Source organism: Montipora capricornis, chromosome 14 (genome assembly GCF_036669925.1).
Source record: "Montipora capricornis isolate CH-2021 chromosome 14, ASM3666992v2, whole genome shotgun sequence".
Taxonomy (NCBI): Eukaryota; Metazoa; Cnidaria; class Anthozoa; order Scleractinia; family Acroporidae; genus Montipora; species Montipora capricornis.
In genome coordinates this window covers 28,295,112-28,316,666 of record NC_090896.1, presented here as the reverse complement: position 1 = coordinate 28,316,666, position 21,555 = coordinate 28,295,112, and the positions used below count along the sequence as shown (strand labels likewise).

The window sequence follows — 21,555 nt, the reverse complement described above, 5'->3', positions numbered from 1 at the left end:
TGTTTTTCACAAGTCCTAGGCAATCAATATCTCAACTGAAGTTGATTGTGGGCTTTTAACAATACCTTCGCCCACAGCCCTAGCTAGGTAGTAATTGCTGGGGTCATCAGTAATGTGAAACTTTTTAAGGGCTTCTTCCTGTATTTAAAAATGAAAAAAGAAAACACTGTTTAGAAATCTGAACCTAAATTCTTAAAAATTTACTGACACCTTGAAAGGCTACATGTAGTTTTTTTTTTTTTAAGCAAAGCATTCCGTTATGCTTCAACACTTGCTTTTCCCATGACTGTTTTGCACTCTATGTTTTGCACCCATAATAGGAATTGGTGATCACATGTCCATTCAGTTTAATTAAGTCGCATGCTCAGAAGTAAGAATCCGAGACTGCAAACTATCAAAAAACTAAAATTCATGCAAGTACACGAATAATTTCTGGGAAAGGAAGCAGAATGTTATTTGAAAAAAAAATTTCACCAAGGGAAATAATTTATTCCTAGACTCAGAACTTCATATGCATGATTGTACATGTATTTTTGTCCACCAAGTTTGAATCTTTGTCAGTAGAGACTGATCAAATTCCTCAGATTTTCCTGAATGTTAATTGTTTTTCTCTGGAAGAACTACAGGTCCCAACTAATACAGTGACAACCTGAGCTAGTGAGAGTTACAAGTCTATAGTCATTCAATAATGTCAACATCACAGTGAATTAAAAGAAGACCTTGACGATGAGGGAGGTCACGAAGGTCACAACAAAAGGTACATAATATATTCCAAAACAGTCACCTATCCAGGTATGAACCCCAACCAACAGGACTCGACACACCTGTAACTTTTGTAAACAAACGGGAATCCAAATGATTATGAACATCATCCAAATTAAACAGTTACCAACTAAGAGCAATAATTATAACAGTCACCAAATTAATGATCATAGTTAACTGAAAACACTCAACCAATGAAGACGTTATGATAACACTGTTACATTTCTGTTAAAATACTGTTATTGGTCCATGTCTGGATCATGCCATGTCGTCTTGTTTGTCATCGAGAATAAAGTGGCCCTAATGACAAATGTACCGTATTTCCCTCTAAGATAAAGAGAATGTAGAAGTCCCACATTTGCCAGAAGTCATTGTGGCCACTTTTTGTCTTCAGACACTGAAAATGCCCAAATTTCCTGATTAGCTGTGCAGTGACATGTTCAGTAGTTTTATGTAACATTAAATTTTGCTGTGGATTTTAGCGAAATCAATACAATGTATGTTAACCTTTAAAAAAGAAAAAAATTAAAGCTAGCTGCACTTTAAAAAAATAATAGACAAAAGACTTACAAGAACATTGCTAGCTTGAGCAGTCCTTGGAATTGTTATGTTCTTGCAAAGTTTGGGATCATTAACTTTACCATCATAAATTTTAAGTATAGTTTCCTCTGCAACAAAAAAATTATGTTCATTATGACATTAGCATAAAAATTTCTTGTTACGTGATTATTATAATTTGTGATCTTTCAAAAAGTTTAACCCCATGGGCTTGGCTAGGTTTCTTGTTTGTAGCTTCTTATTTGGTTGGTGTAAAGTCATGGAAAATGGTTGCAGTTTTACTGTTGAACCCTGACTTTAAACCCTTAACAATTATTATTAAAACAATAAGTCAGGCTTCATACAGAAAAAATACAAACCATTTTTTCAAAACTAAGCTGCAAAACAAAATGCAAAGACATCCAAAGTTGCGCAAACTTCAATGACAAAAAGTTACGAAAATTATTAATAAGAAAAAAAATGGAATTCAAGGACTTAAAGGATTTAAATGATAATTATATAGCTGCATCAAAAGCCATTATTACAATACCAACAGATCTACATGTAGTTTTTCTTAATTTTTGCCAACTGCCCAAATTTAAAATAAATTGCCATGGATTGTTTTTGCTGGAACGTTTACTTCAGCTTTGAACAAACCGTCCAATTTAGGAAAAATCTGGATACTTTCCATCAACCAATCAAATGTTCAGACGAATAAAAGAACTGAGTATTGGCCAATTAGGTTGCAGCTTAAGCACTTGACGTTGTTGAGCCACAGAACAGACACTGGGAGAGAGTCTGCCTAATGTGCGAGCCAGCGAGCCATGTGAATTTCACATTTAAGTCTAAGCACCCATTTCAAATAGTGCTGATAAACAGTTATTAAGTCTAAGTACCCATTTTAAAATGGTTAGCTTTCAATAACTGTGTGACTCGCATACTGAATCGCAGTATTGGCTCGCATCGCTCGCATGGCTCACAGCCATGACTTGCATGGCTTGCCCCTTGGCTCTCATAGCTCGCAGCCATGGCTCGCATGACGCGCATGGGTCGCTGGCTCGCATATTAGTAAAACTCCACTGAAAGACAGTGGCTTCTTTCAACGTTTTAAACTAATCTTCTCTAACAGTGAGAACAAAGCGTTTTGGAAGCTACTAATTAATAAGTAACAGGACTACATGCTTGTCCAATTTGGATTCAAAAAAATTCCTTGGACTGCCAAATTGGACTCGGCCTATCATTGGCCTTGTTCAATTTGGCAGTCCTTTGAATTTTTCTCACCAAACTATTAAAATTTCCAAATTATTGGACAGCATGTAGTCCTTGGCTATTACATATTATTCTAATCAGAAAACGATAACAACAAATTTAAAGTTCCTTTTCTGTCAGATGGTTGTCAGCTGAATTGTACGAGGCAGTGCGGACCAGTAGTTAGGGTGCTGGCCTTGAGATCCAGGGATCCCAGGTTCAAGACACGTCCCAACCACTGGTTAAATTTGTTCCTGGTAGTTCCTGGTTCAACTTCTCAGCCACACTTGTAAATATAGCTAACTAGCTTGCCTCCAGCCAGTTGGGATTCTTATCAGTTGTTGTTGTTGAATGTTCTGTTCTGCCATAATTGTGTTTCAATGGCCCTGAAAAGCCCCTATGGGGAGTGGTCAATTAAGTAACATTGTTACAGTATTGTAGAGCTCTGTCTTTACCTGAATTGTGTATACCACAGTTGGTATCTCTATTCTTTTGAGGCAAATCGTCAACAACTATCCCGTCATCCTTATCAAGAAGCCCTTCAAGTAGAAATAAACAGTTTAAGGAGTTAAACGTTGGCAAAAGAGAATGGCCTGTAGAGTTTAAGGTCAACCAACAGTTATGCATTTTGCTGAAAAAAATTAACACAGTCAGGCAGGGGTAAAAGAAACTTCAAGCAAAATGAGTCTTAATTTATTCCTTATTTGTTGACTTAACTCGAACTTTGTAAGTTTGAGTTATTGAATATTGAGGTAACTAGACTACACTGTAAGTGTAGAATTATTGTAAGGTTACAGCTAGTAAAGTATATCACAAGGAATATCCCATCAGTGAAATCCAATTTGGTTCAAGTCAATGTAAGGTTCTACGATGATACTTTCTGCCCAATCTCGCCTATCTACCGTATTCCCTTCAAAATTTGGCAGGTGATTTAAATTTGGTTTGGTTTGGCTTCATCTGTACTCGCTGCTGGGGATGATGGGATTCTCAGAACATTTTGTTGGTTGTGAGGGTTGCATGGGAAAGGAGTTCTTTGTCTGTAATGTCATCAGCTAGTTCTGACGGCTGAATACAGGACTTGGTCAGATGCGTTGCTTGGGTACTCTAGCTGGCATATAGCTTCATTCTGATGCATGTCCGCTGGGGTACTTACAGAGTACCTTCTGAGCATGAGAGTGGTGCGCGACTTGCCTAATGTCAATTCTGTTTCTTCGAATGGTCATGTTTGGCATTTTGATAGCGTAGAACCTTGAGTGATGTCTTTTTGAGACACTGCCATTGGTCCAAGGCTGCCGTTTTTGTCTGGGAGGATGTCTTGCATAGACAAAATAACCAAATAAAAAAGTCCAATATTCTTTGATTAATATGCAATGCTCTGGGCCAGCAGATTTGCCGTGAGCATTACTGATGCTTCATTTTGTGTTATGACTTATTATAGATGAGGATTGGTTCTGAGAGATGACTCAGAGTTGGCAGAGTTGTCATTATACCCCTTGCTAGTGAACTTTGGGCCTTTGTCTTTGTGGCATATCAGTGATCCACCTACCTGTGCGTCCCGAGTCTCTGATGCATAAAACATCAGAAAAGATGCATAATTGACTTCCTTGTGCATCCATGTGGACGCAAACATATATTTCACTCCCAGGGTTATCATGTTTGTCATGGCTCTTTCTCCACAATTCAACAAAAAAGATTGATACTACACTGTATTCTATTAAATGGATGGAAGACAGGTTAACACATCAAGCGAAAGCATGGAATACCTGACAAGTTTAGTTAATACACTAAATTGAACAGCAGTTACACGTACATGTACCTTGAAGTTCGAAAAAACAAGATGTCCACGACTCATTTTTATGTTCGTAGCACATGCTCCTGGATCGTTTGCTTTTACAAAGAATAAGTGCAAGATGCCTCCAAAAAAGAAAATATGACATTATATCCCTTGAGAGACAACAAAAGCTTAGTTTTTTGTTTTTCTCTCAATCAACAAAATGCAGATACTTCCCATATGTATACCAAACACGAAAGGTGCCCAAGATTCGATCACCAAACACCGAAGTTGTACAAGATTCATCAAACGTGATGAGTACAGATAAGCCTACTGAAAATGAAAGTGCTTCCAATTCATCAAGCAATACAAAGCCAAGAAAATTTTTCAATTTATGGCTACAAGTCTTTTCATGACTGGTGTACGGTGAAAAGGAAAACTACACATACGGCAAAGTATGCACAGAGCACAATAAAAATAATGGCATGACGAAAGAGGCACGCTGCACTAAACAAGCACCAAAAGGCTTACAATGTATGCCTCTTAATTTAATATCACACTGGACTACTTCGATATGGAACTCATTGAATAGGTTTGGGACTCACTTTTGATGGATTGGTGAGTCCCAGGAACTCCCTAATCTAGATCTTTGTAGATGGATCACTGGGCATATGCCGGTATACCAAAACTTGCTAAGTGATCAGTCTTGGTTTTGTTGGTGACAGTTGGAGCAAGGTTGTCTTCAAGCTTGCTTAATAAACTTCAATCCTGTCCGAGAAATGAGAGACCATAGCAAGTAGGCTTTTCTGGTTCTAAATGAAGATGTCATGATTGACTATCTGCTAGGGAAGTGTCCTGATTGGTAGTGACTTCATGGGTTCTTTAGGTTCCTGCAGGGAACAGTACTGAGCACAGGTGTTGCAGCTTTTGCACACGTCATAGATAGCTTGTCTCATTCCTGGCCCATATGGGACTTCTCTGGCAACGCGTGTGTTTGACTCAGAGCTGAAGTGATTGGCGTGGATTTTATGTAGCATCTCAGCTCTCATGGATGGTGGTATTATTAATAGTACATGTACCTCGGAACCTTAGTTTGTAGATGAGGCCATTGTTGACTGTCAATTCATCTCAGGAGCTCCAGTATGGCTGGACAGCTGGAGTTATCTTCTTTCTGTCAGTAGGCCAGCCTTAAATAATGGGAGTCATGAGGATGAGGAGGTGCTGGTTTCCACTCGTAGGCGGAGAGCAGTGTTAGGTGTGATGCATGGGTTGTGGTTGTCTGATTCCTCAGTGAGATTGAGTCTGAAGACTTCAAAGCTGATTACTGTTGCATGAGTTAGAGTGGCCAACGCTGCTGTTGATAGCATATCAGCAAGTTGACTGATGTGCCTTTCTTGAATTGGAGGTTGTCTTTGCAGCCTCATGAGCATTTTCTGAAGTCTGGCTGGTGCTTTATGCAACGATTTCTTGCAGATGGTCTCAAGCAGTTGGTGATCAGTGTGGACTTCCATGTCTGACTTGGCATCACAGAGCTAGAAGTGTAGTTGTTCTGATAGTGTTGGCAGTTGGAATACCGGGCCTAAGTATTGCTAATTATTGACCATTTGGCTGGGGTTAATGCAGATTCTGTTTTTTTTTGGGGTTTTCTTTGATGTTTGATGACCTCATTCGAGCACCAGGACGTGGGTTCCTCAACCTTCTTTATTATGCCTGCCACTGTGTATCGATCCATGGCATCTTTTTCCTTAATGTATTTGGTCACAGGTATGCCATGGATGGTCACTTGTATGAGTGAAATATCAGGTTTGACTTTAAAGTGGAGACTCAGGTGGTCCTAAGTGGTCTAGGCCTTCAAACGTATTGGCATGCTGTTGGAGAATGTAATATTCAATTGCAAGTTGGCCAGGCAATGGTAAGTATCTTCTTGTGGGGATCAGGATAGGCTTAGAAGGTGATGGCCCCAATTAGTGCCAGGTTGTGTCCTTGGTCAAAGGTTGATCTTCTTGATGATAGTTGTTGGGGCTGGGGTGTGGATTGGCCAATTGGTAAGCGGGGGCTTTCTTTCAATGTGGCGGTCGGGGAGAAGACTTTGGCTGCCATGATTTTAACTAGGCAGAGTCTCTCAAAGTCTGATCCAGAGAGAAAGGCTGGCTTATGCAAACACAATTTCTCCAGGAATTTCTTGGAATATGAGGGTTTTGAGTGCCTGGTGCATTTGCATAAAAGGTTGGCCTATCCAAAGGGTTTTAAGAGGCGGGAATTGCCATATAGGTGCATGGGCAGGTAAGGTGACTTTGACAGTTTGGTGTGCAGATCTAGAGCCAGTTCGAAGTATGCATCTTGTGACAAGGCGTTGCAGCTGGCTGCTGTGCTTATCTGGAATGTCCTTGGGGTAAACATTTTCCCAGAATCCAAGATTAGACAGATGGCAAATTTGAGGAGTGACTGTGTTTGCTGCTGTGCTGTGTATCTGAGTTTCCAGGGAGTACCATTGATCTGCTTGATAGTTGTGCTAGGTGGTGATCCAGAGTAGCAGTTAGCAGGTGGGTGTTTTGGTCATGTGGTGCACTTGATTGAGACCAGCCATGCAGGCGTCTGTTGTCCCTCTCCTTGTTTTGCCCTTGTTGTTGAGTGCTTTTTTTTGTTTATACTTGTACTCATTTTACCCAGCACGAATGGATGGAAAGTGAATGAACTTTGGAGTGCACAAGCTGGGACCAGTATTACTGCGGACAAGTTGCACAGTCATGCAGTTCAGGATTTGAGCAGCAGCCACCCCAGCTGTAAGTTACAGTTTAAAGCTAATGAAAGAAAAAGGGGCCTTCAGTGCCTTGTTTTGTTGTCTTTTTGGTTGTGGCAGGCCAGCATCCAGACAGGCAAAGTGGTCATTTTTGTCACATTTTGAGCAGGTTTTCCCATTTGTGGGGCATGTTTTTCATGGGTGGGGTCCACAGCAGTCCCCACACCAGAAGCAAGTTCCTGGTACTCGCTTTAGCTTCATTTGTTCAAATGTGACTCATCCAGTGAACTTGCTCCTCGCTGTCTTTAAGCCTAGTTTTCATATGTCGGCAAAATCCCAGACCATCGGGGATTTTGCAGTTTCCCGACCATCCCAGATTTTGCCGACATATTGGAAAATTGCCAGATGCTTGTCCTAGATTCTCCCGATAGTGACTTTGGTAGAAAATAGAAAGTGCGCCAGAAATTGAAACATGGAATTTAGAGGATTGGTAACGAGCTAAAAACCATCGCCGATGTCCGCAAAAGTACAAATTTGAGTTTTCATATGTCGGGAATGATCGCCGACGAACGCTAAAATCTGGGACACGTCGGGAAAATAGAAACGCTTTCTATCTTCCTGATTCGTCCCCAACCATCCCAGATTATCAGGGATGTCTACAATTTATGGTTTTCATTAGTCGGCAAAATCTGGGATGGTCGGGAAACTGCGAAATCCTCGATCATCTGGGATTTTCCTGACATATGAAAACTAGGCTTTAGCGGTTTCAGAGATAAGCTTGTTAGCCTTCTGGGCTGACTCGAGAGCCTTGGCTTTGGATGCAACTCTTGCAAGCTCGTGGGGTTGTCATCTAATTTAAGGTGTGTTTTGAGGAGATCCATTCACATAGTGGCACCATGTAGGCCAAAGATGAATATTTGTCATGACACATCTCATCTCTGTAAGAGCTTGGAATGAACACAGACTACCTGAGTGTCTCACCCTGATTTCCCACTCTTGTATAGACTCAAGTGGGTTTTGCTGTGTGTTCCAGAATTTAAAGCTATCGGCTTCCAATTGATCCAGTGTAGTGGAGTCATAATTTGTAATCCAGATCCAAGGTTTCTTTCAACCTGTGTTTGGTATCTGCATGGGGTTCAATGGTATAGCAGATCACTGTAAACCTTTGTACACCATGAAGGATCGTAGCACCGACATTTCAAGCAACCATCATGGTTTCTTCTAATATTCACTTTGTTTGTTCTCTTCTTTTTAGCTAGGTTTCTGTAGTCTGCTTGAATGCAAAAATCCTGGAACTTACGTTTCAAAATTCTTGAAATTCCCTGATATATCTCACTGAGGTTCAATTCGGGTCGCTTGAGGTAACAGCTATACAATGAGTTGTAATTCAACGCGTCTGGTTTTCCTTCCTGTGTATTTCAAACTTGAGAGGTTTCTTTCATCGATTTGATCCCACTTCTGACACCATGTTAAACCGTGAGGATTACATGCAGTTCCAAGAAAGCCAGACAAACATTTTCTCGTTATTCCAAGCTTCCACCACGAGGTGTCGCATATGCAACAACAACATAATACGTCACTGTACTTGTAATAGCACATTCCGCAGATGTGGCCCAGAAGGAGCCTTGGTACTGGTGACAGGTAGACACCCGAAACTACAAGAATTGGTATTTTGCAGGGTGATAGTTTCCTTTTTACTCTGAATGGACTCTATAAAATAATACTAATGACTGATGTACACTGTACCTAAAGTTGATGCTCTGCTACTTCTTCCTTGGGAACAGGAACTCCACAGAGTGATGTTTGGCATTGACACAGCATAGGGTGGTAAGATGAGTTTGTGAAGATAACCAAATCCACATTCTTTTGGTAACATTAAGTGACAGGAGCTGTGAGCCTACAGGAATTTCGGCCAAGATGAGTGTTTTGTTTCATAAGTTCATATATAATGTATGTTGCTAAACGTACGTCCATGCATACACTTGTTGTTAGTAATTAAAACTTCTAACACACTTGTAACACTTTAAAGACTACTTATTAACAATTATTCAAAAACTTCAATAAAAAGATTACTAAATTTTTTCTTTTCTAAACGCATAACCTGATCCCAAAATTACCAACTCAGAGCAATCAATATTTTAAGCGGAATATTGCGACAGTATCACCATGCAGGTCTTCATCAGTCCAGGGTTTGATTTAACAGCATTACTACTATAATTGACGAGAAAGTACATGTATGTTGGAAGGGGCAGCAGATGCAGCAAACTCACTGAGGAGGACACATGTTGGGCTAACGTATGTGTACAAGGACAATCTGAGAGACACTAGAGATCATTTAGTCCACATGGTGTTCCTGTGTACCATAAGTCTAATGGCTCTTTAAGATCAAAGTTATCACAGGTCTAAGACCACACCGCTCTGGAAAAAAAGTGGTGTTGTCTACCATATAAAGTGAAGTGCTTGTAACAACCATTACATGGGAGAAACTGTCAGTTCCTTGAGGGTACACTTACATCATGTACGTGAACATAAAATGCGCCCATTTCAGCGGTTTACAAACATTGTAAGAGCTTGCAACACGACATTGATCAGAACAAATTATAAGACGTATGTCAGAGTTTTAACATCACAGGATCACAAGGACAAACACCAAGTTACATGCAAGGAAGCAACGTTTTTCATCAAGGAATTAACTCTAACACTTAACAGGGATAGGGGCCTGGACCTGCATGCCTCCTGTTTATGGCACACTAATATGGTCACATGGCTTATAAACACCAGCTGGCCTCAGTTGTTCATCTGTTGTTCATCCTGGGTATAAGTCACTATCTAACAGTTTCAGTCTGTGCAATGATTTCAGTGTTTCCTCCAGTAGCCATGGATATGCACACTCTGGGCACATCTAAGTTAAGGGTATGCACGAAAACCTTGGAAAAAATTTAGGGTAAAGGTAAAGTCTGCTACAAGCCTAGAAGGCCCATCAGGCCGGTGCTTATCTCTGGTTTCTGTAGTATAAAGTGACTACGAGTATTTCTACTCCCCCCTGGATGGGATGCCAGTCCATTGCAGGGTTTAGTAACCTCCAGCATTAATTTCGCTGGTACCCATTTATACACCTGGGTGGAGAGAGGCACCGTGAGAGTTAAGTGTCTTGCCCAAGAACACAACACAATGTCCTCGGCAAGGACCTGAACCCGGACCACTCGATCCAGAGTCGAGCACACTATTAAACCATGAGGCCACCACGCCTCCCACATGGACAAAGTTTAGCATGAGGTATATTTATATTCTGGATAGTCACCTATCTACATAAATATACGGTCTTTGACGCTGGGATAAAGTCGAAATAAATTATTTCTGCGTTAATGCTGATTGTTCTGAGTCAGTAATTTGACAGATCACATTATTCACAAAGACCTGTTTTCTGCAAAGTCAACATTGACGATACTTTGGTCAAAATAAAATTATCGTAGTATTTAATATTATCTTAAAGTGTGATATGCTTCTAAAATCGAATATTTTTCATTGAAAACTAATGTTAATCTTTTGGCTTATAACAACCATGATGTACCATTTTCCTCTAGACGTTTTCTCTGTTGTGTTCCACAAGGTACATAAAGTACAATGTACATGTACCTTAATTTAATTAATTAAGTGGAAGCAAAAACTATCAGCTATTTGACCCACTGCCAACCTGGTGAGAGATGCAAGCCTATTCCTGATTTTACTCCACAACTGTTTTTTCATTCAAGATTTCAGAAGGCTTTTAAGCTTAGCAAAACAGCTTGCGAGTTCAAAATGAAGAACAGATAGTCAGAATGTAAAATGCAGACCACAGAAAAAAGTCAAACCAATTACTAATGCTAGCTTTAGGCCTAATTAAGCCAAAGTTGATGTTACCTAAGGTTACCATTAGTAACAGGGTTTGGGTCTTTTCTTGCAGTCTGTAACTAACTTTTGATCTACAGTCTGCATTGTACACTGACCAAAGAATAGACCCAAGCTTCTCACAGCTTGGTCGTTGATTTCAAACATGCAATCCACACAGCACACAAAAAACCCAAGTTTGGCATGAAAATCGTAAAATAATGTTTGCTTTTCGCAGAAAGATTCATTTAACCATAAATTATAAAATCTTTTAGTTTTGGTGTACTTTAAATGTCTACAAGCAAATAATTATGCCATTTTAGTTGTGGGTCCTGAGTGACCTAGCAAAAGAATGGCATGACTATACTCCAGGGGTGGGGGATAGGGGCTGAGAGGTGAGGGTGAGTGGTAGGGGGTGAGTGGTACCATAGCTGAAACAACCCAAACCTTAACAAAAATGCTAACCTTAGGCCTAAACAATATGGTTAAGATAATGTTTACATGATGTTAACATTATCTTAACCATAATTATTGTTTAGGCCTAAGGTTAGCATTTTCGTAAAGGTTTGGGTTGTTTCAGCTATAGGGTACCCTTCACCCCCTACCCCCAACCCCAACCTCTCCCCCTCACCCCCTCGTCCTGGAATAGTCATGCCGGCAAAAGAATGACATTCTCTAAGAGGATCAAAATTAAGTTAACAACTGAAGTTAATTGTCTGAAGCATCCAAAGAGTGAATTTTATTTCTCAATCACAAACTCATAGCCCATCGGAATGTCGGAAATACGTGATTCAGTGAGCCATCATGGATAGCTAATGCATTTACTATCACCCTAATGTGCTGCTTATTAAAGTGTATGAAAGCAAACATTAATAAACTCTAGACATTTGCAACACTGACACCCAAATCTTACCAAAATTTAAAGGTCTTAATTTATTATATTCCTATAATGAGTCAGTGTAATATTATATTGATTTGCCATGGGCTCATTGCATCACAGATTGTGCATGATAATATTACTTACATGTATGAGAGCATGCCATTTAATAATTAAGTCTAAGGAAGTCTAAGGCAGTCTATTGCCAAGCAGCCAATGAGATTATATGACGTACAGGCCTTTCTTTTTTTCATTTCAAATGCCTTTTCAATCCAAGGGTTTCAAAGATTGCTCAATGCCCAGGCAAACAATGAGTACTTACCGACTGTCCACACCAGCTGCATTTCATACTTGCAAGGGATTCCATGGTACCACAATGCCTCTTACAGTATGCACATTTGGCACTAGGTGATAGGTTTCCTTCTCGCCAGTGGTGAGCTTGATGAATAGATTGCTGTTATGATGAAAAAATACATATACCTCAAAAAATAAACTCCCAGTAGATGTGAATAGGCCCTGAATAGGATTAATTTTGAACCCACAACCATGATGATTCAGCATTGAGTTTAAGAAACGACGACAGCTATGACTACGACAACACCACAAAACAATAATCTCATTGGCTAAAAGAGCATATTAAATAATTGTGCTGCACATGCAGCGTAGATTTTAGCAAGTATGTTTCCGGTCCTCTGCATAATGACGATGTGAAATCACCAAATTATTTTGAGGTTTTGACGACAACGTAAGCATGCAACAGAGAATCTCTCGTACTCGCTTTTATGTGTAACTTTGAAACCACTCATACCAATTTATTTTTAGGATACTTAAGTGTAAGGAGCTGCACAAAGTGTCTTGGAGACCCCCCTCGGTCGCACTGGCACCAGCTTAACCTCGTCATCACTAGGAGAGCGGACCTCAGAAGTGTCCTCCACACAAGAAGCTACCACAGCGCTGACTGTGACACGGACCACTCGCTCATTGCAAGCAAGGTCAGGCTGAAGCCCAGAAAGATCCACCAAGGCAAAACCAAGGGTTGCCCCCGCATCAACTCCTGTGGCACTTCCAGCCCCGTTAAGGCTCAGAGCTTTGCTGAGAACCTCCAACAACCAGCAACCCCGATGCCAAATGGTCTCACCTCCGCAATGCCATCTACGCCTCAGCCATGGCTGCATTTGGCAAGAAAGAACGCAAGAATGCTGACTGGTTTGAGGCTTGCTGGGAAGAAATGTAGCCAGTCACGGAGGCCAAGAGGAAAGCGATGCTGGCTCACAAGCAGAACCCTTCCCCAAGCACACGTGAGGCCCTTCAAGCAGCAGACCTACCGCCACTGTGCCAACCAGTACTGGCAAAACCTATGCGCCAAAATCCAGCTAGCAGCAGACTGTGGCCACACAAAGGGGATGTATGAGGGCATCAAAACTCCTACCGGCCCTACAAGCGTCAAAACAGCCCCGCTCAAATCAAAGACTGGCGAGGTCATCACTGATCAGAGCATGCAGCTGCAGCATTGGGTGGAGCATTATCTCGCGCACTACTCAACCCAGAACATCATCACAGACACTGCCCTCAATGCCCTGCCTGGGTTGCCAGTCATACACTCGTCAGGAACTTGACAACACATCAACACTGGAAGAGCTCAGCATAGCCATTGACAGTCTTGCCTGTGGCAAGGCACCGGGGAAGGACGGTATTCCGCCAGAAGTTTTGAAGCATGGGAAGCAAACCATCTTACAACCGCTTCATGAGCTCCTCTGCCTGTGCTGGGAGCAAGGTCACATCCCCAAGAAATGAGAGATGCCAACATAGTCACCCTGTACAAGAACAAGGGTGACTGTAGTGATTGCATCTCTCTTCTGAGCATCGGTGGCAAAGCCTTCGCTCTGGTCACCTTGACCCGCCTGCAGAGCCTTGCTTCGCAAGTCTACCCCGAGTCAAAGTGTGGTTTCAGAGCCTAGAGGGCCACAGTGGACATGATCTTCTCCCTCTAGCTCCGTCAGCTGCAGGAGAAGTGTCGAGAGCAGCAGCAGCCATTGTTTCTCACCTTTGTGCACCTCACTAAAGCTTTTGACTTGGTGAACAGAAGTGGGCTTTTCAAGATCCTCCAGAAGATTAGCTGCCCTCCAAAGTTCCTGGCGATCATCACCTCCTTTCACCAGGACATGCAGAGTACAGTCTGTTTCAATGGGGCCACCTCCAATGCCTTTCCAGTCAGCAGTGGAGTAAAGCAGGGCTGTGTCCTTGCTTCAACCCTGTTCGGGATTTTCCTCTCGATGCTGCTCCAGTATGCCTTTGTAGACTGTACAGAAGGTGTCTACATCCAGACAAGGTCAGACGGCAAACTCTTCAACATTGCCAGACTCCGCGCCTAAACCAAAGCTTACGTGGTGCTCATATGGTAGCTGCTGTTTGCAGACAACACTGCTTTAACATCCCACAGCAAGGAGGGCCTCCAGCATCTGGTAGACAAGCTGTCCCGTGCCTGCAAGGAGTTTGGGCTAACAATCAGCCTCAGGAAGACCAACATCCTGGTGCAAGGTGCTGAGTCCCCCCCAGTCATCACCATCGACAACACAGAGCTGGAGGTTGTGGACACCTTCAAGTACTTGGGCTCCACCATGTCAACCTCGACTTCACTCGATGCTGAGATCAGCTGCAGGATAACCAAAGCAGCTGCTGTTGTGGCCAAACTCAACAAGCGAGTGTAGGGCAATGACCTATTGAATGAAAGGACCAAGATGTGCGTCTACCAAGCTTGCGTCCTGTCAATTCTCCTTTATGGCAGCGAGTCATGGATGACCTATCCCAGACAAGAGCGGCTACTCAACGCATTCCACCTTCGCTGCCTTTGGCGCCTGCTGCACATCAGGTGGTCACCAACACTGAGGTCCTGGACCACGCCGGCTCACTGAGCATGCCATCACTGCTCATTCAGCAACGCCTTCGATGGCTCGGCCATGCACATCGCATGGAGCCTGACCACCTGCCAAGAGAAATCCTTTATGGAGAACTGCGGGAGGGTGTCTGTTGCGTGGGTCGACGGCTGCTGCGCTACAAGGATGTCATCAAGCAAGACTTGCGATCTGCACTAATCAACACCAGTGCGTGAGAGGACATCGCCAATCATTGAGATACATGGCGGGAAAAGTGTCAAAGTGGGGGTTTCAAAGGCGGAAGCGAACGCTAGAGTCCAGGCTACATGCAAGAGAGCGGCAAGGAAAGAACGCGCAGCCTCTGGGCGTATTTCCACAAGGCACGTCTGCACCACCTGCAACAGACTGCCACACCAGGATCAGGCTACACAGTCATACAAGATCCTGCCCAAATCCCCAGCGCTAACCATCGCCTCTTCGAGCCAAGGCCATCTGGGAGCTTTATTTTCCTGAAAGGTTGCGTCATTATCCCAAATCAATTTAAAGCTGCAGTGTCAGTACATGGGAGATTACTTCAGAGCCATTCTCTTTCCCACCCGACATCCTATTTTAGGCATGGTATATTCCCACCTGTCACAGGACAACAACACATTAACTTGCAATTCACCAGCTCCCAGACTGATAGTCCAGGAGTACTGTGCAGCAAAATGGCATGATGGTGTTTTTGTTTGGCTTCTTCAGAACAACTGCTTGATCAGCTTTCTTTAATAGTACACCCACTGTACATGTAGGTCAGAGTGACTTCTCAAGATTACTTTTTATGGTTACTTCACAATTATGTTTTTGTTGTGGTACCTTAAATTAAACAGTGCTCAAAATTAGCGGTCGTCCGAAATAACCAGAAAGTTTGCTGGGTGACCAGTTTTTGGTAAAATAAAAAGCCTGGTTGCCCGAGGAACAAACAACGAACAACCCTGCCAAAAACAGAAAGCAGCTCACCAGACTCACTTGACTGTTTTCCATAGTCAATGATTGTGCAATAGTAGTGTGAAGTTAACAATAATTATTATAATTAATTTCTAGCAGCTGAGCATTTTAGGGAAATGCAAGAGACAATATCACAAACATGTAGGCAACGGAGATTGAAGACGCCAAAGCTTAAACCCAGACTTCCGTGACAAAACTCAGGCACACATAAAAGAACTATGGGATAATTTGAAGCTTGACTGATGGCATCTCAAAACAGCATGCATTTAATCATAGGGCTTTTCCTACTTAGTAAAGGGCAACCAAGAATTTTTCAGGGCAACCAAATTTATGAGTATGGTTGCCAAGCTTTTGGAACAGGGACAACCAAGATTTTTTTTTTTAATTTTGAGCACTGCTTAAAACTGTACAGAACAAAAGAAATAAAATGCAAGTTATAATAAAATAAACAGTTTTTACAATGATTTTACCTCCTGTTTGTGGCGCACATACGTAGCACAGTTCTTGCAGTCACTGACACTAAATTCTTTACATTCTTCATGAACAAAATAATCACAAACTGCAAAACCAGAATAAGATTTTTTTAATCATTGCTTTAAATCAGAAATAGCTTATAAGGACATTAATATATACCAGCTTATGTTTACAGACTCAAAAAGGCTACATTGTACGTACTACCTGAACTTTGACCACAAGGAAAGTAAGCAAGCTTGGGACAATGGCAACATGGAAGAAAATGCCACTTAAGAATAAAACTGAGCACTACCATAAAGAACTTTGTGATTAGTCCATCTTGTTCATGTTGTGCAACACGGGGGAACTATCATACAACAGGATTCGTACATTTTACCAACGATTTTAAAATGAAAATGAATGGGGCATTGCTGTATGCTCATATTGTCGACAACACCTAAAAATTCAGTCCTTTTGTTATGTATTCACCACATGCACGCCATGTTGGATCACAAGTCAACCAGCGTGGTTGATTATGATTGGTTAAGACTACAACTACAACAAACAATAACTGTAGGTGCACTATAATAAGTCCAGTGGTATATAATATTTCCCATCCCAAATTTTTTTTCTTTTAACAACAACTAAGTCATCAAGATTTTTAAAGACAATAAAGCCTGTTGTTCTCAATGTCATGAGTAGTCTCTTCATTGGCTTGATATACATGTAAATCTAGTTTGACTGGCTTTCTGACTTGTCTGCCGCTGCACGTTTCATATGAGGCTGAACCTCTGACTTCAGATCTCTCGGGGACAGCTACTGGATCTTTCCTTGTGCTCCATTCATTGATTGTAGGTTCTTGACCCTTCCTAAAAACTTGCACTGGATTTCGAATCAGCATTTCCCCAGAAGGGGGCTGTGGTGCTGTATCGTTGTCTGGGGTGTCTGCTTCCTGTTCTGGTTTTGGCTGCTGGAGTGTGCTTGCATGGCGCAGCTGATAACCCGCATGTGATTCTGGACGATCGGCTCTCAAGGCCACCTTGTTACGTCCGATTCTACGGCTGCCTGGATCTACCACATACGACCGTGGTGAAGCATGACTTTGTACTACGGTTGCTGCTTTCCACTCCGGATCCTTTGACCCATTTTCCAGCTTCACTCTCACATGGTCACCCGGTTTGAGTGGAGGCAATTCTCTGGTACTACCATGATGGTCCTAATGGTACTTCTGCTTGTCCTTGGCTTTGTGAAAACTTTTCTTTATTTCTTGTGCGTTATATTCTCAGGTTTCAGTAGGCCAGTTGCCGTCAGTAAGGTGGTCCCCAGCCTGCGGCCAATGTAGAGCTGACATGGAGACAAGCCAATTCCTGGTATGGGGGTGGCTCTTTAGTCTAGAAGCGCTTTGTTCTTGTTCTCGTTTTTCCTCCACAGGGACTTCACTGTTTTGACTGCACGTTCTGCTTCCCCGTTTGCTAGGGGGTGCTTGGGGCTGACCAGGACATGTTCAAAGTTATTAATAGCTTTTAGCAAGTCTGTGAACTCCTTGCTTGTATACTGAACACTGCAGTCTGTTATGAGTCTCGCTGGGATTCCGTGCAACCCAAAATGCTCTTCTAAAGCTTGGATCGTTTCCTGGGACGTTAAGTCTTTCAATTTAGTGACCTCAATGTACTTGGAATAGTATTTAACAAGGACTAGGAACTGCTTGCTCTCAAAGGTGAATATGTCTGATGCAGCCATTGCCCATGGGAGGTCAGAGATGGGACTTGGTATCAGTGGCTCTTTCTGTTGCGCCAGAGCATAGTCATGGCAGATGGTACAATCCTTCACTTTTTCTTCAAATCTGAGCACACATTCCAGGCCAGTAAAGCACTTCCCTTGCTCGTTGCTTACACATATCCATGTATGACGTTCCATGTATGACTGCGAGCATTGCCGGCCTCATGGATGGGGTTATTACGATCCTCATGCCACGGTAAATGACACCATCTAGAACTGCTAGCTCATCACGTGTGTCCCAATATCAATACCAGATACTATGTGGGACTTGTTGTTTTGTTTCAGGCCACCCCACTTGGATCGTGGTGCACGTGAAGTTCATTGCCTGTGTTTTGCTGGAGTTCAGCATACTTTGCTTCGGAGATATAAATTCTTTGTACCATGTTCACTTGCAGCTCATCTTCTTCTGCTGGCCCTTTTTCCAGGCTTGCTCTGCTGAGAGTGTCAGCTAGATCAGTTTTTTTTTCCAGGAAGATACTCAACTTTGAGGTCAAACCCACTCACTTTGAGGATCATCACTTGCAAGAGCAACGGTGTAACTGACATAGGTTTGTGCAGTGTGGTTTCAAGTGGCTGATGATCAGTTTGTACCGTGTGGCTTTCCCCAGGATGTATTCTCTAAACTTGTGTCCACTGAACACAATCGCCAACATTTCTTTCTTTATGGGCACCCAGTTGAGCTCTGATTTAAGAAGTTTGCAAGAAGCGTAAGCTACTGGCCTTCCTTCTTGCAACAGGACTGCGCCAACTGCATTCTTGCAAGCGTCACATTGTATGGTAACGTTGTTTCTGTGCTGTGCAACATAGATATTTGAGCCGTTCCCTTAGTGGAGTTTCAACCTCTGCTAGCGTACATGTAGGTAAGAACTTGGCCAGGTACTGTATGGAACCCAGGAACCACAGTACATCTTCCTTTGTTGTTGGAGGAGGCATCTCCTTCATGGCTAGTACTTTTTCAGGGTCTGGTTTTAGCCCTTCAGCAGATATGATGTGACCCACGTACAGCACCTGTTGTTTTTGAACTCTAACTTTGTCAAAGTTAAGCTTCAGGTTGTAACCCTTGGCACAGTAGAGTCCTTTCTCTAGGACTGAATCATGGTGTGAGATGTCACGCCCCACAATGAGTATGTCATCCATTATCGCGTATGCATGGTCTATTCCTTCCAGCATCTCATCCATGGCTCTTTGGTACATTTCAGGGGCTGATTTAATACTAAAAGGGAGTTTTAACCATCTGTACCTTCCAATCGGAGTGTTCATTGTTGTCAGAAGGCTGGACTCATAGTCTAACTTTATTTGAAGATACCCTCTCATGGCATCAAGGACTGTAAAGACTGTAGCATCAGGTATCTTGGCTACTGAAGTGAAGTGAAGTGAAGCTATTAGTCTCTCCCTGCGGGGCTTTTCAGGACTAATTTACAATGTTTTTTGGGGGACTTTAGCCCAACTGCTTATTACACAGTTTACAATTTATTTTAGGAAGTGGTTTCTTTAACGTCCCATACTATTAATTTTAATTTCCAACAAGGGTTATGAGACGGGACCTCCGGTTTTAATACAGTCCTTATCCGCGCGTGGAGACTTGAAAGTCTAACTATTTTGCAGATGAAATTACAATGGCAGCACATTCTCCTCGGTTACTTTAAGACCCTGAGTGTTGGTCCGGCTGGAGTCGCACTCACGACCTCTGGCATGACAGCCGGATGCTCAACCAACTGAGCCACCGGTGCACAATTTATTCTACTGTAGGTATCGGGTAGTGTTCCTGTTTGACTGCCTTGTTCAGGTCCGCCAGGTCTAGGCAAATCCTGATCTTTTAGACTCCTTAGCTTGAGACAACCATGGAGTTCACCCAATCCATTGGTTGCATCACTTTGGCTAGGTGTCCTTCTTTTTCCATTTCTTTTAGTTTATCCACGATCTTGGGAAGGAGTGCAGCTGGTTGTCTCCGGGGGCAGTGCACTGCTGGCGTAGCAGTGGGGTCAATTTTAATGGAGTATGTTCCAGACATGGCTCCTGATGCATTCTCTAGATCAGGGTGTCGGTCTAAGAGCTCCTTGAGGTCTGTGTCTAGCTGGTCTACTCGCTGCACCAGGTTAAGGGCTTGACAGGCCTTGCCCGAGAGTATGGGGTTTTCCTTGCTGTCAATGACATAGAACTTCACCCATGACTCTCGGTCCTTGAATCTTACAGGGAGGGTGGTGTAACCTCTTGGTGTCATTCGGTGCTGACTAAATGACACTAGGATCTGCTTGGTTTTCTTGATCTGGGCATTTGGTGCTACTTGTTGAAGATGGGAGATGTTAATGACATTAGCACGCGTGCCAGTGTCCAGCTGACACCATAGGGTACTGTTACCCACTTCCAAAGTCTCCCACCATTCATCTTCATTGCAGCAGTGTGATTTCTTAGTAATGCCGTTCATTTCTAGGCTAGCTATATGTAGTAGGTGTACGTTGGCGTCTTCCTCATCATCACTGGGGTAGACCTCCTCATTGAGTGAGTTAACTCTGTTCTTTTGACTTCTGCACACTTGGGCAAAGTGCCCTAGTTTGTTACATTAATTTTGTTGCAGGGTTCATTCTTGGCTGGACATTTCTCTTGTGGCTTGTGGGCACGATAACCACACTTTCCACATTTTTCTTGCTTGTCATTTGTCTCTGGTGACTGTTTGTGTTTCTTTTGATTTATGCACCTTTTGGGTGGGCCAGGTTTTGATGTTACTGTATTGACCGCTACTCTAGGGTTTTCTCCGGCCATCACTTCCATGCCATCCGTGGTTGCTTCGAACGTTCGGGCTATATCAATGGCTGAATCAAGGCTACTTGTGTTTTTGCTCTTCTCAAGGCAGCGTTGACGTACTCGCTCATCTAACGATTTGCAGGCTATGGCATTCCAAATTAATTTCTCAGTCTCCATTATGTCCCGGGCCAAAAGCTTCAGATCAGTGACAAAGCTATCGAAAGTTTTCCCTGGCAACTGACTTGTTTGGTCGAACTTGACCGCGGCCATGATTGAACTCTTCTTGGCTTCTTTGCTTTGAATTTACCGGCGCCTCTTTCGAGTTCCTCTTTTTTGCTGACATTTTGCGCAGCGTCTCCAGCTCCTACACTGTACTTGAACAGTTTGCCAGTCGAAAGTCAAATACATTTCTCGGCCAACAAAGCTCATGAGGTTGCATATTTTATCCTTCTCGGTGCATTTGCTGAGAGGGCCGCCCAACGTAAATTCCCGAGGGGGGGGACTCCCATATGAAACAGACGGGGATGCTCGTCATCACGCTTAGGGGTGTAAATTTTGGATTTTGGTCTCACTTAGGGTGTTCCAGGCAAAGCGCCAATATTTTAAGCCGCCAAGGTCTCATTTAGGGTTCCGCGAAGAGAAACAGAAGTCAAATTTTCTTTTAACTTGTTTTTAGGGGTCAAAAGTTGCTCAAGCCACACCCAGATTGGTCTCCTTTAGGGGTAACAAAAAGCTTGAGCCATGCCCAGATGGTCTCCTTTAGGGGTTAAATTCAAAATTTCTGACGAGCATCCCCGTCTGTTCCATATGGGAGTCCCCCCCCCCCCCCCCGGGGTAAATTCACAGTGTTGATAAAACCTCTCCCATTCTTTGCTCAAATCTGTTGCTACCCAATTCATGTTCAGCCAGTTGTACAATG

General features: G+C 42.7%; 1 protein-coding gene across 2 annotated transcripts in view; it reads right to left on the bottom strand.

The window, feature by feature from the left end:
• Window positions 1-21,555, bottom strand: part of LOC138032558 (diacylglycerol kinase theta-like) — a 61,610-nt gene that overhangs the window by 34,556 nt on the left and 5,499 nt on the right. Inside the window, exons 4-9 of one of the 2 annotated variants that reach the window (XM_068880264.1) lie at window positions 16,133-16,221; window positions 12,125-12,256; window positions 8,805-8,955; window positions 3,003-3,086; window positions 1,333-1,430; window positions 66-138 (exon numbers count right to left, since the gene is read on the bottom strand). In XM_068880264.1, coding sequence (XP_068736365.1) covers window positions 66-138; window positions 1,333-1,430; window positions 3,003-3,086; window positions 8,805-8,955; window positions 12,125-12,256; window positions 16,133-16,221 — 627 coding nt within the window. Of the gene's footprint in view, window positions 1-65; window positions 139-1,332; window positions 1,431-3,002; window positions 3,087-8,804; window positions 8,956-12,124; window positions 12,257-16,132; window positions 16,222-21,555 lie in introns of those variants that run through there. The other variant, XM_068880265.1, reaches the window with a different exon arrangement.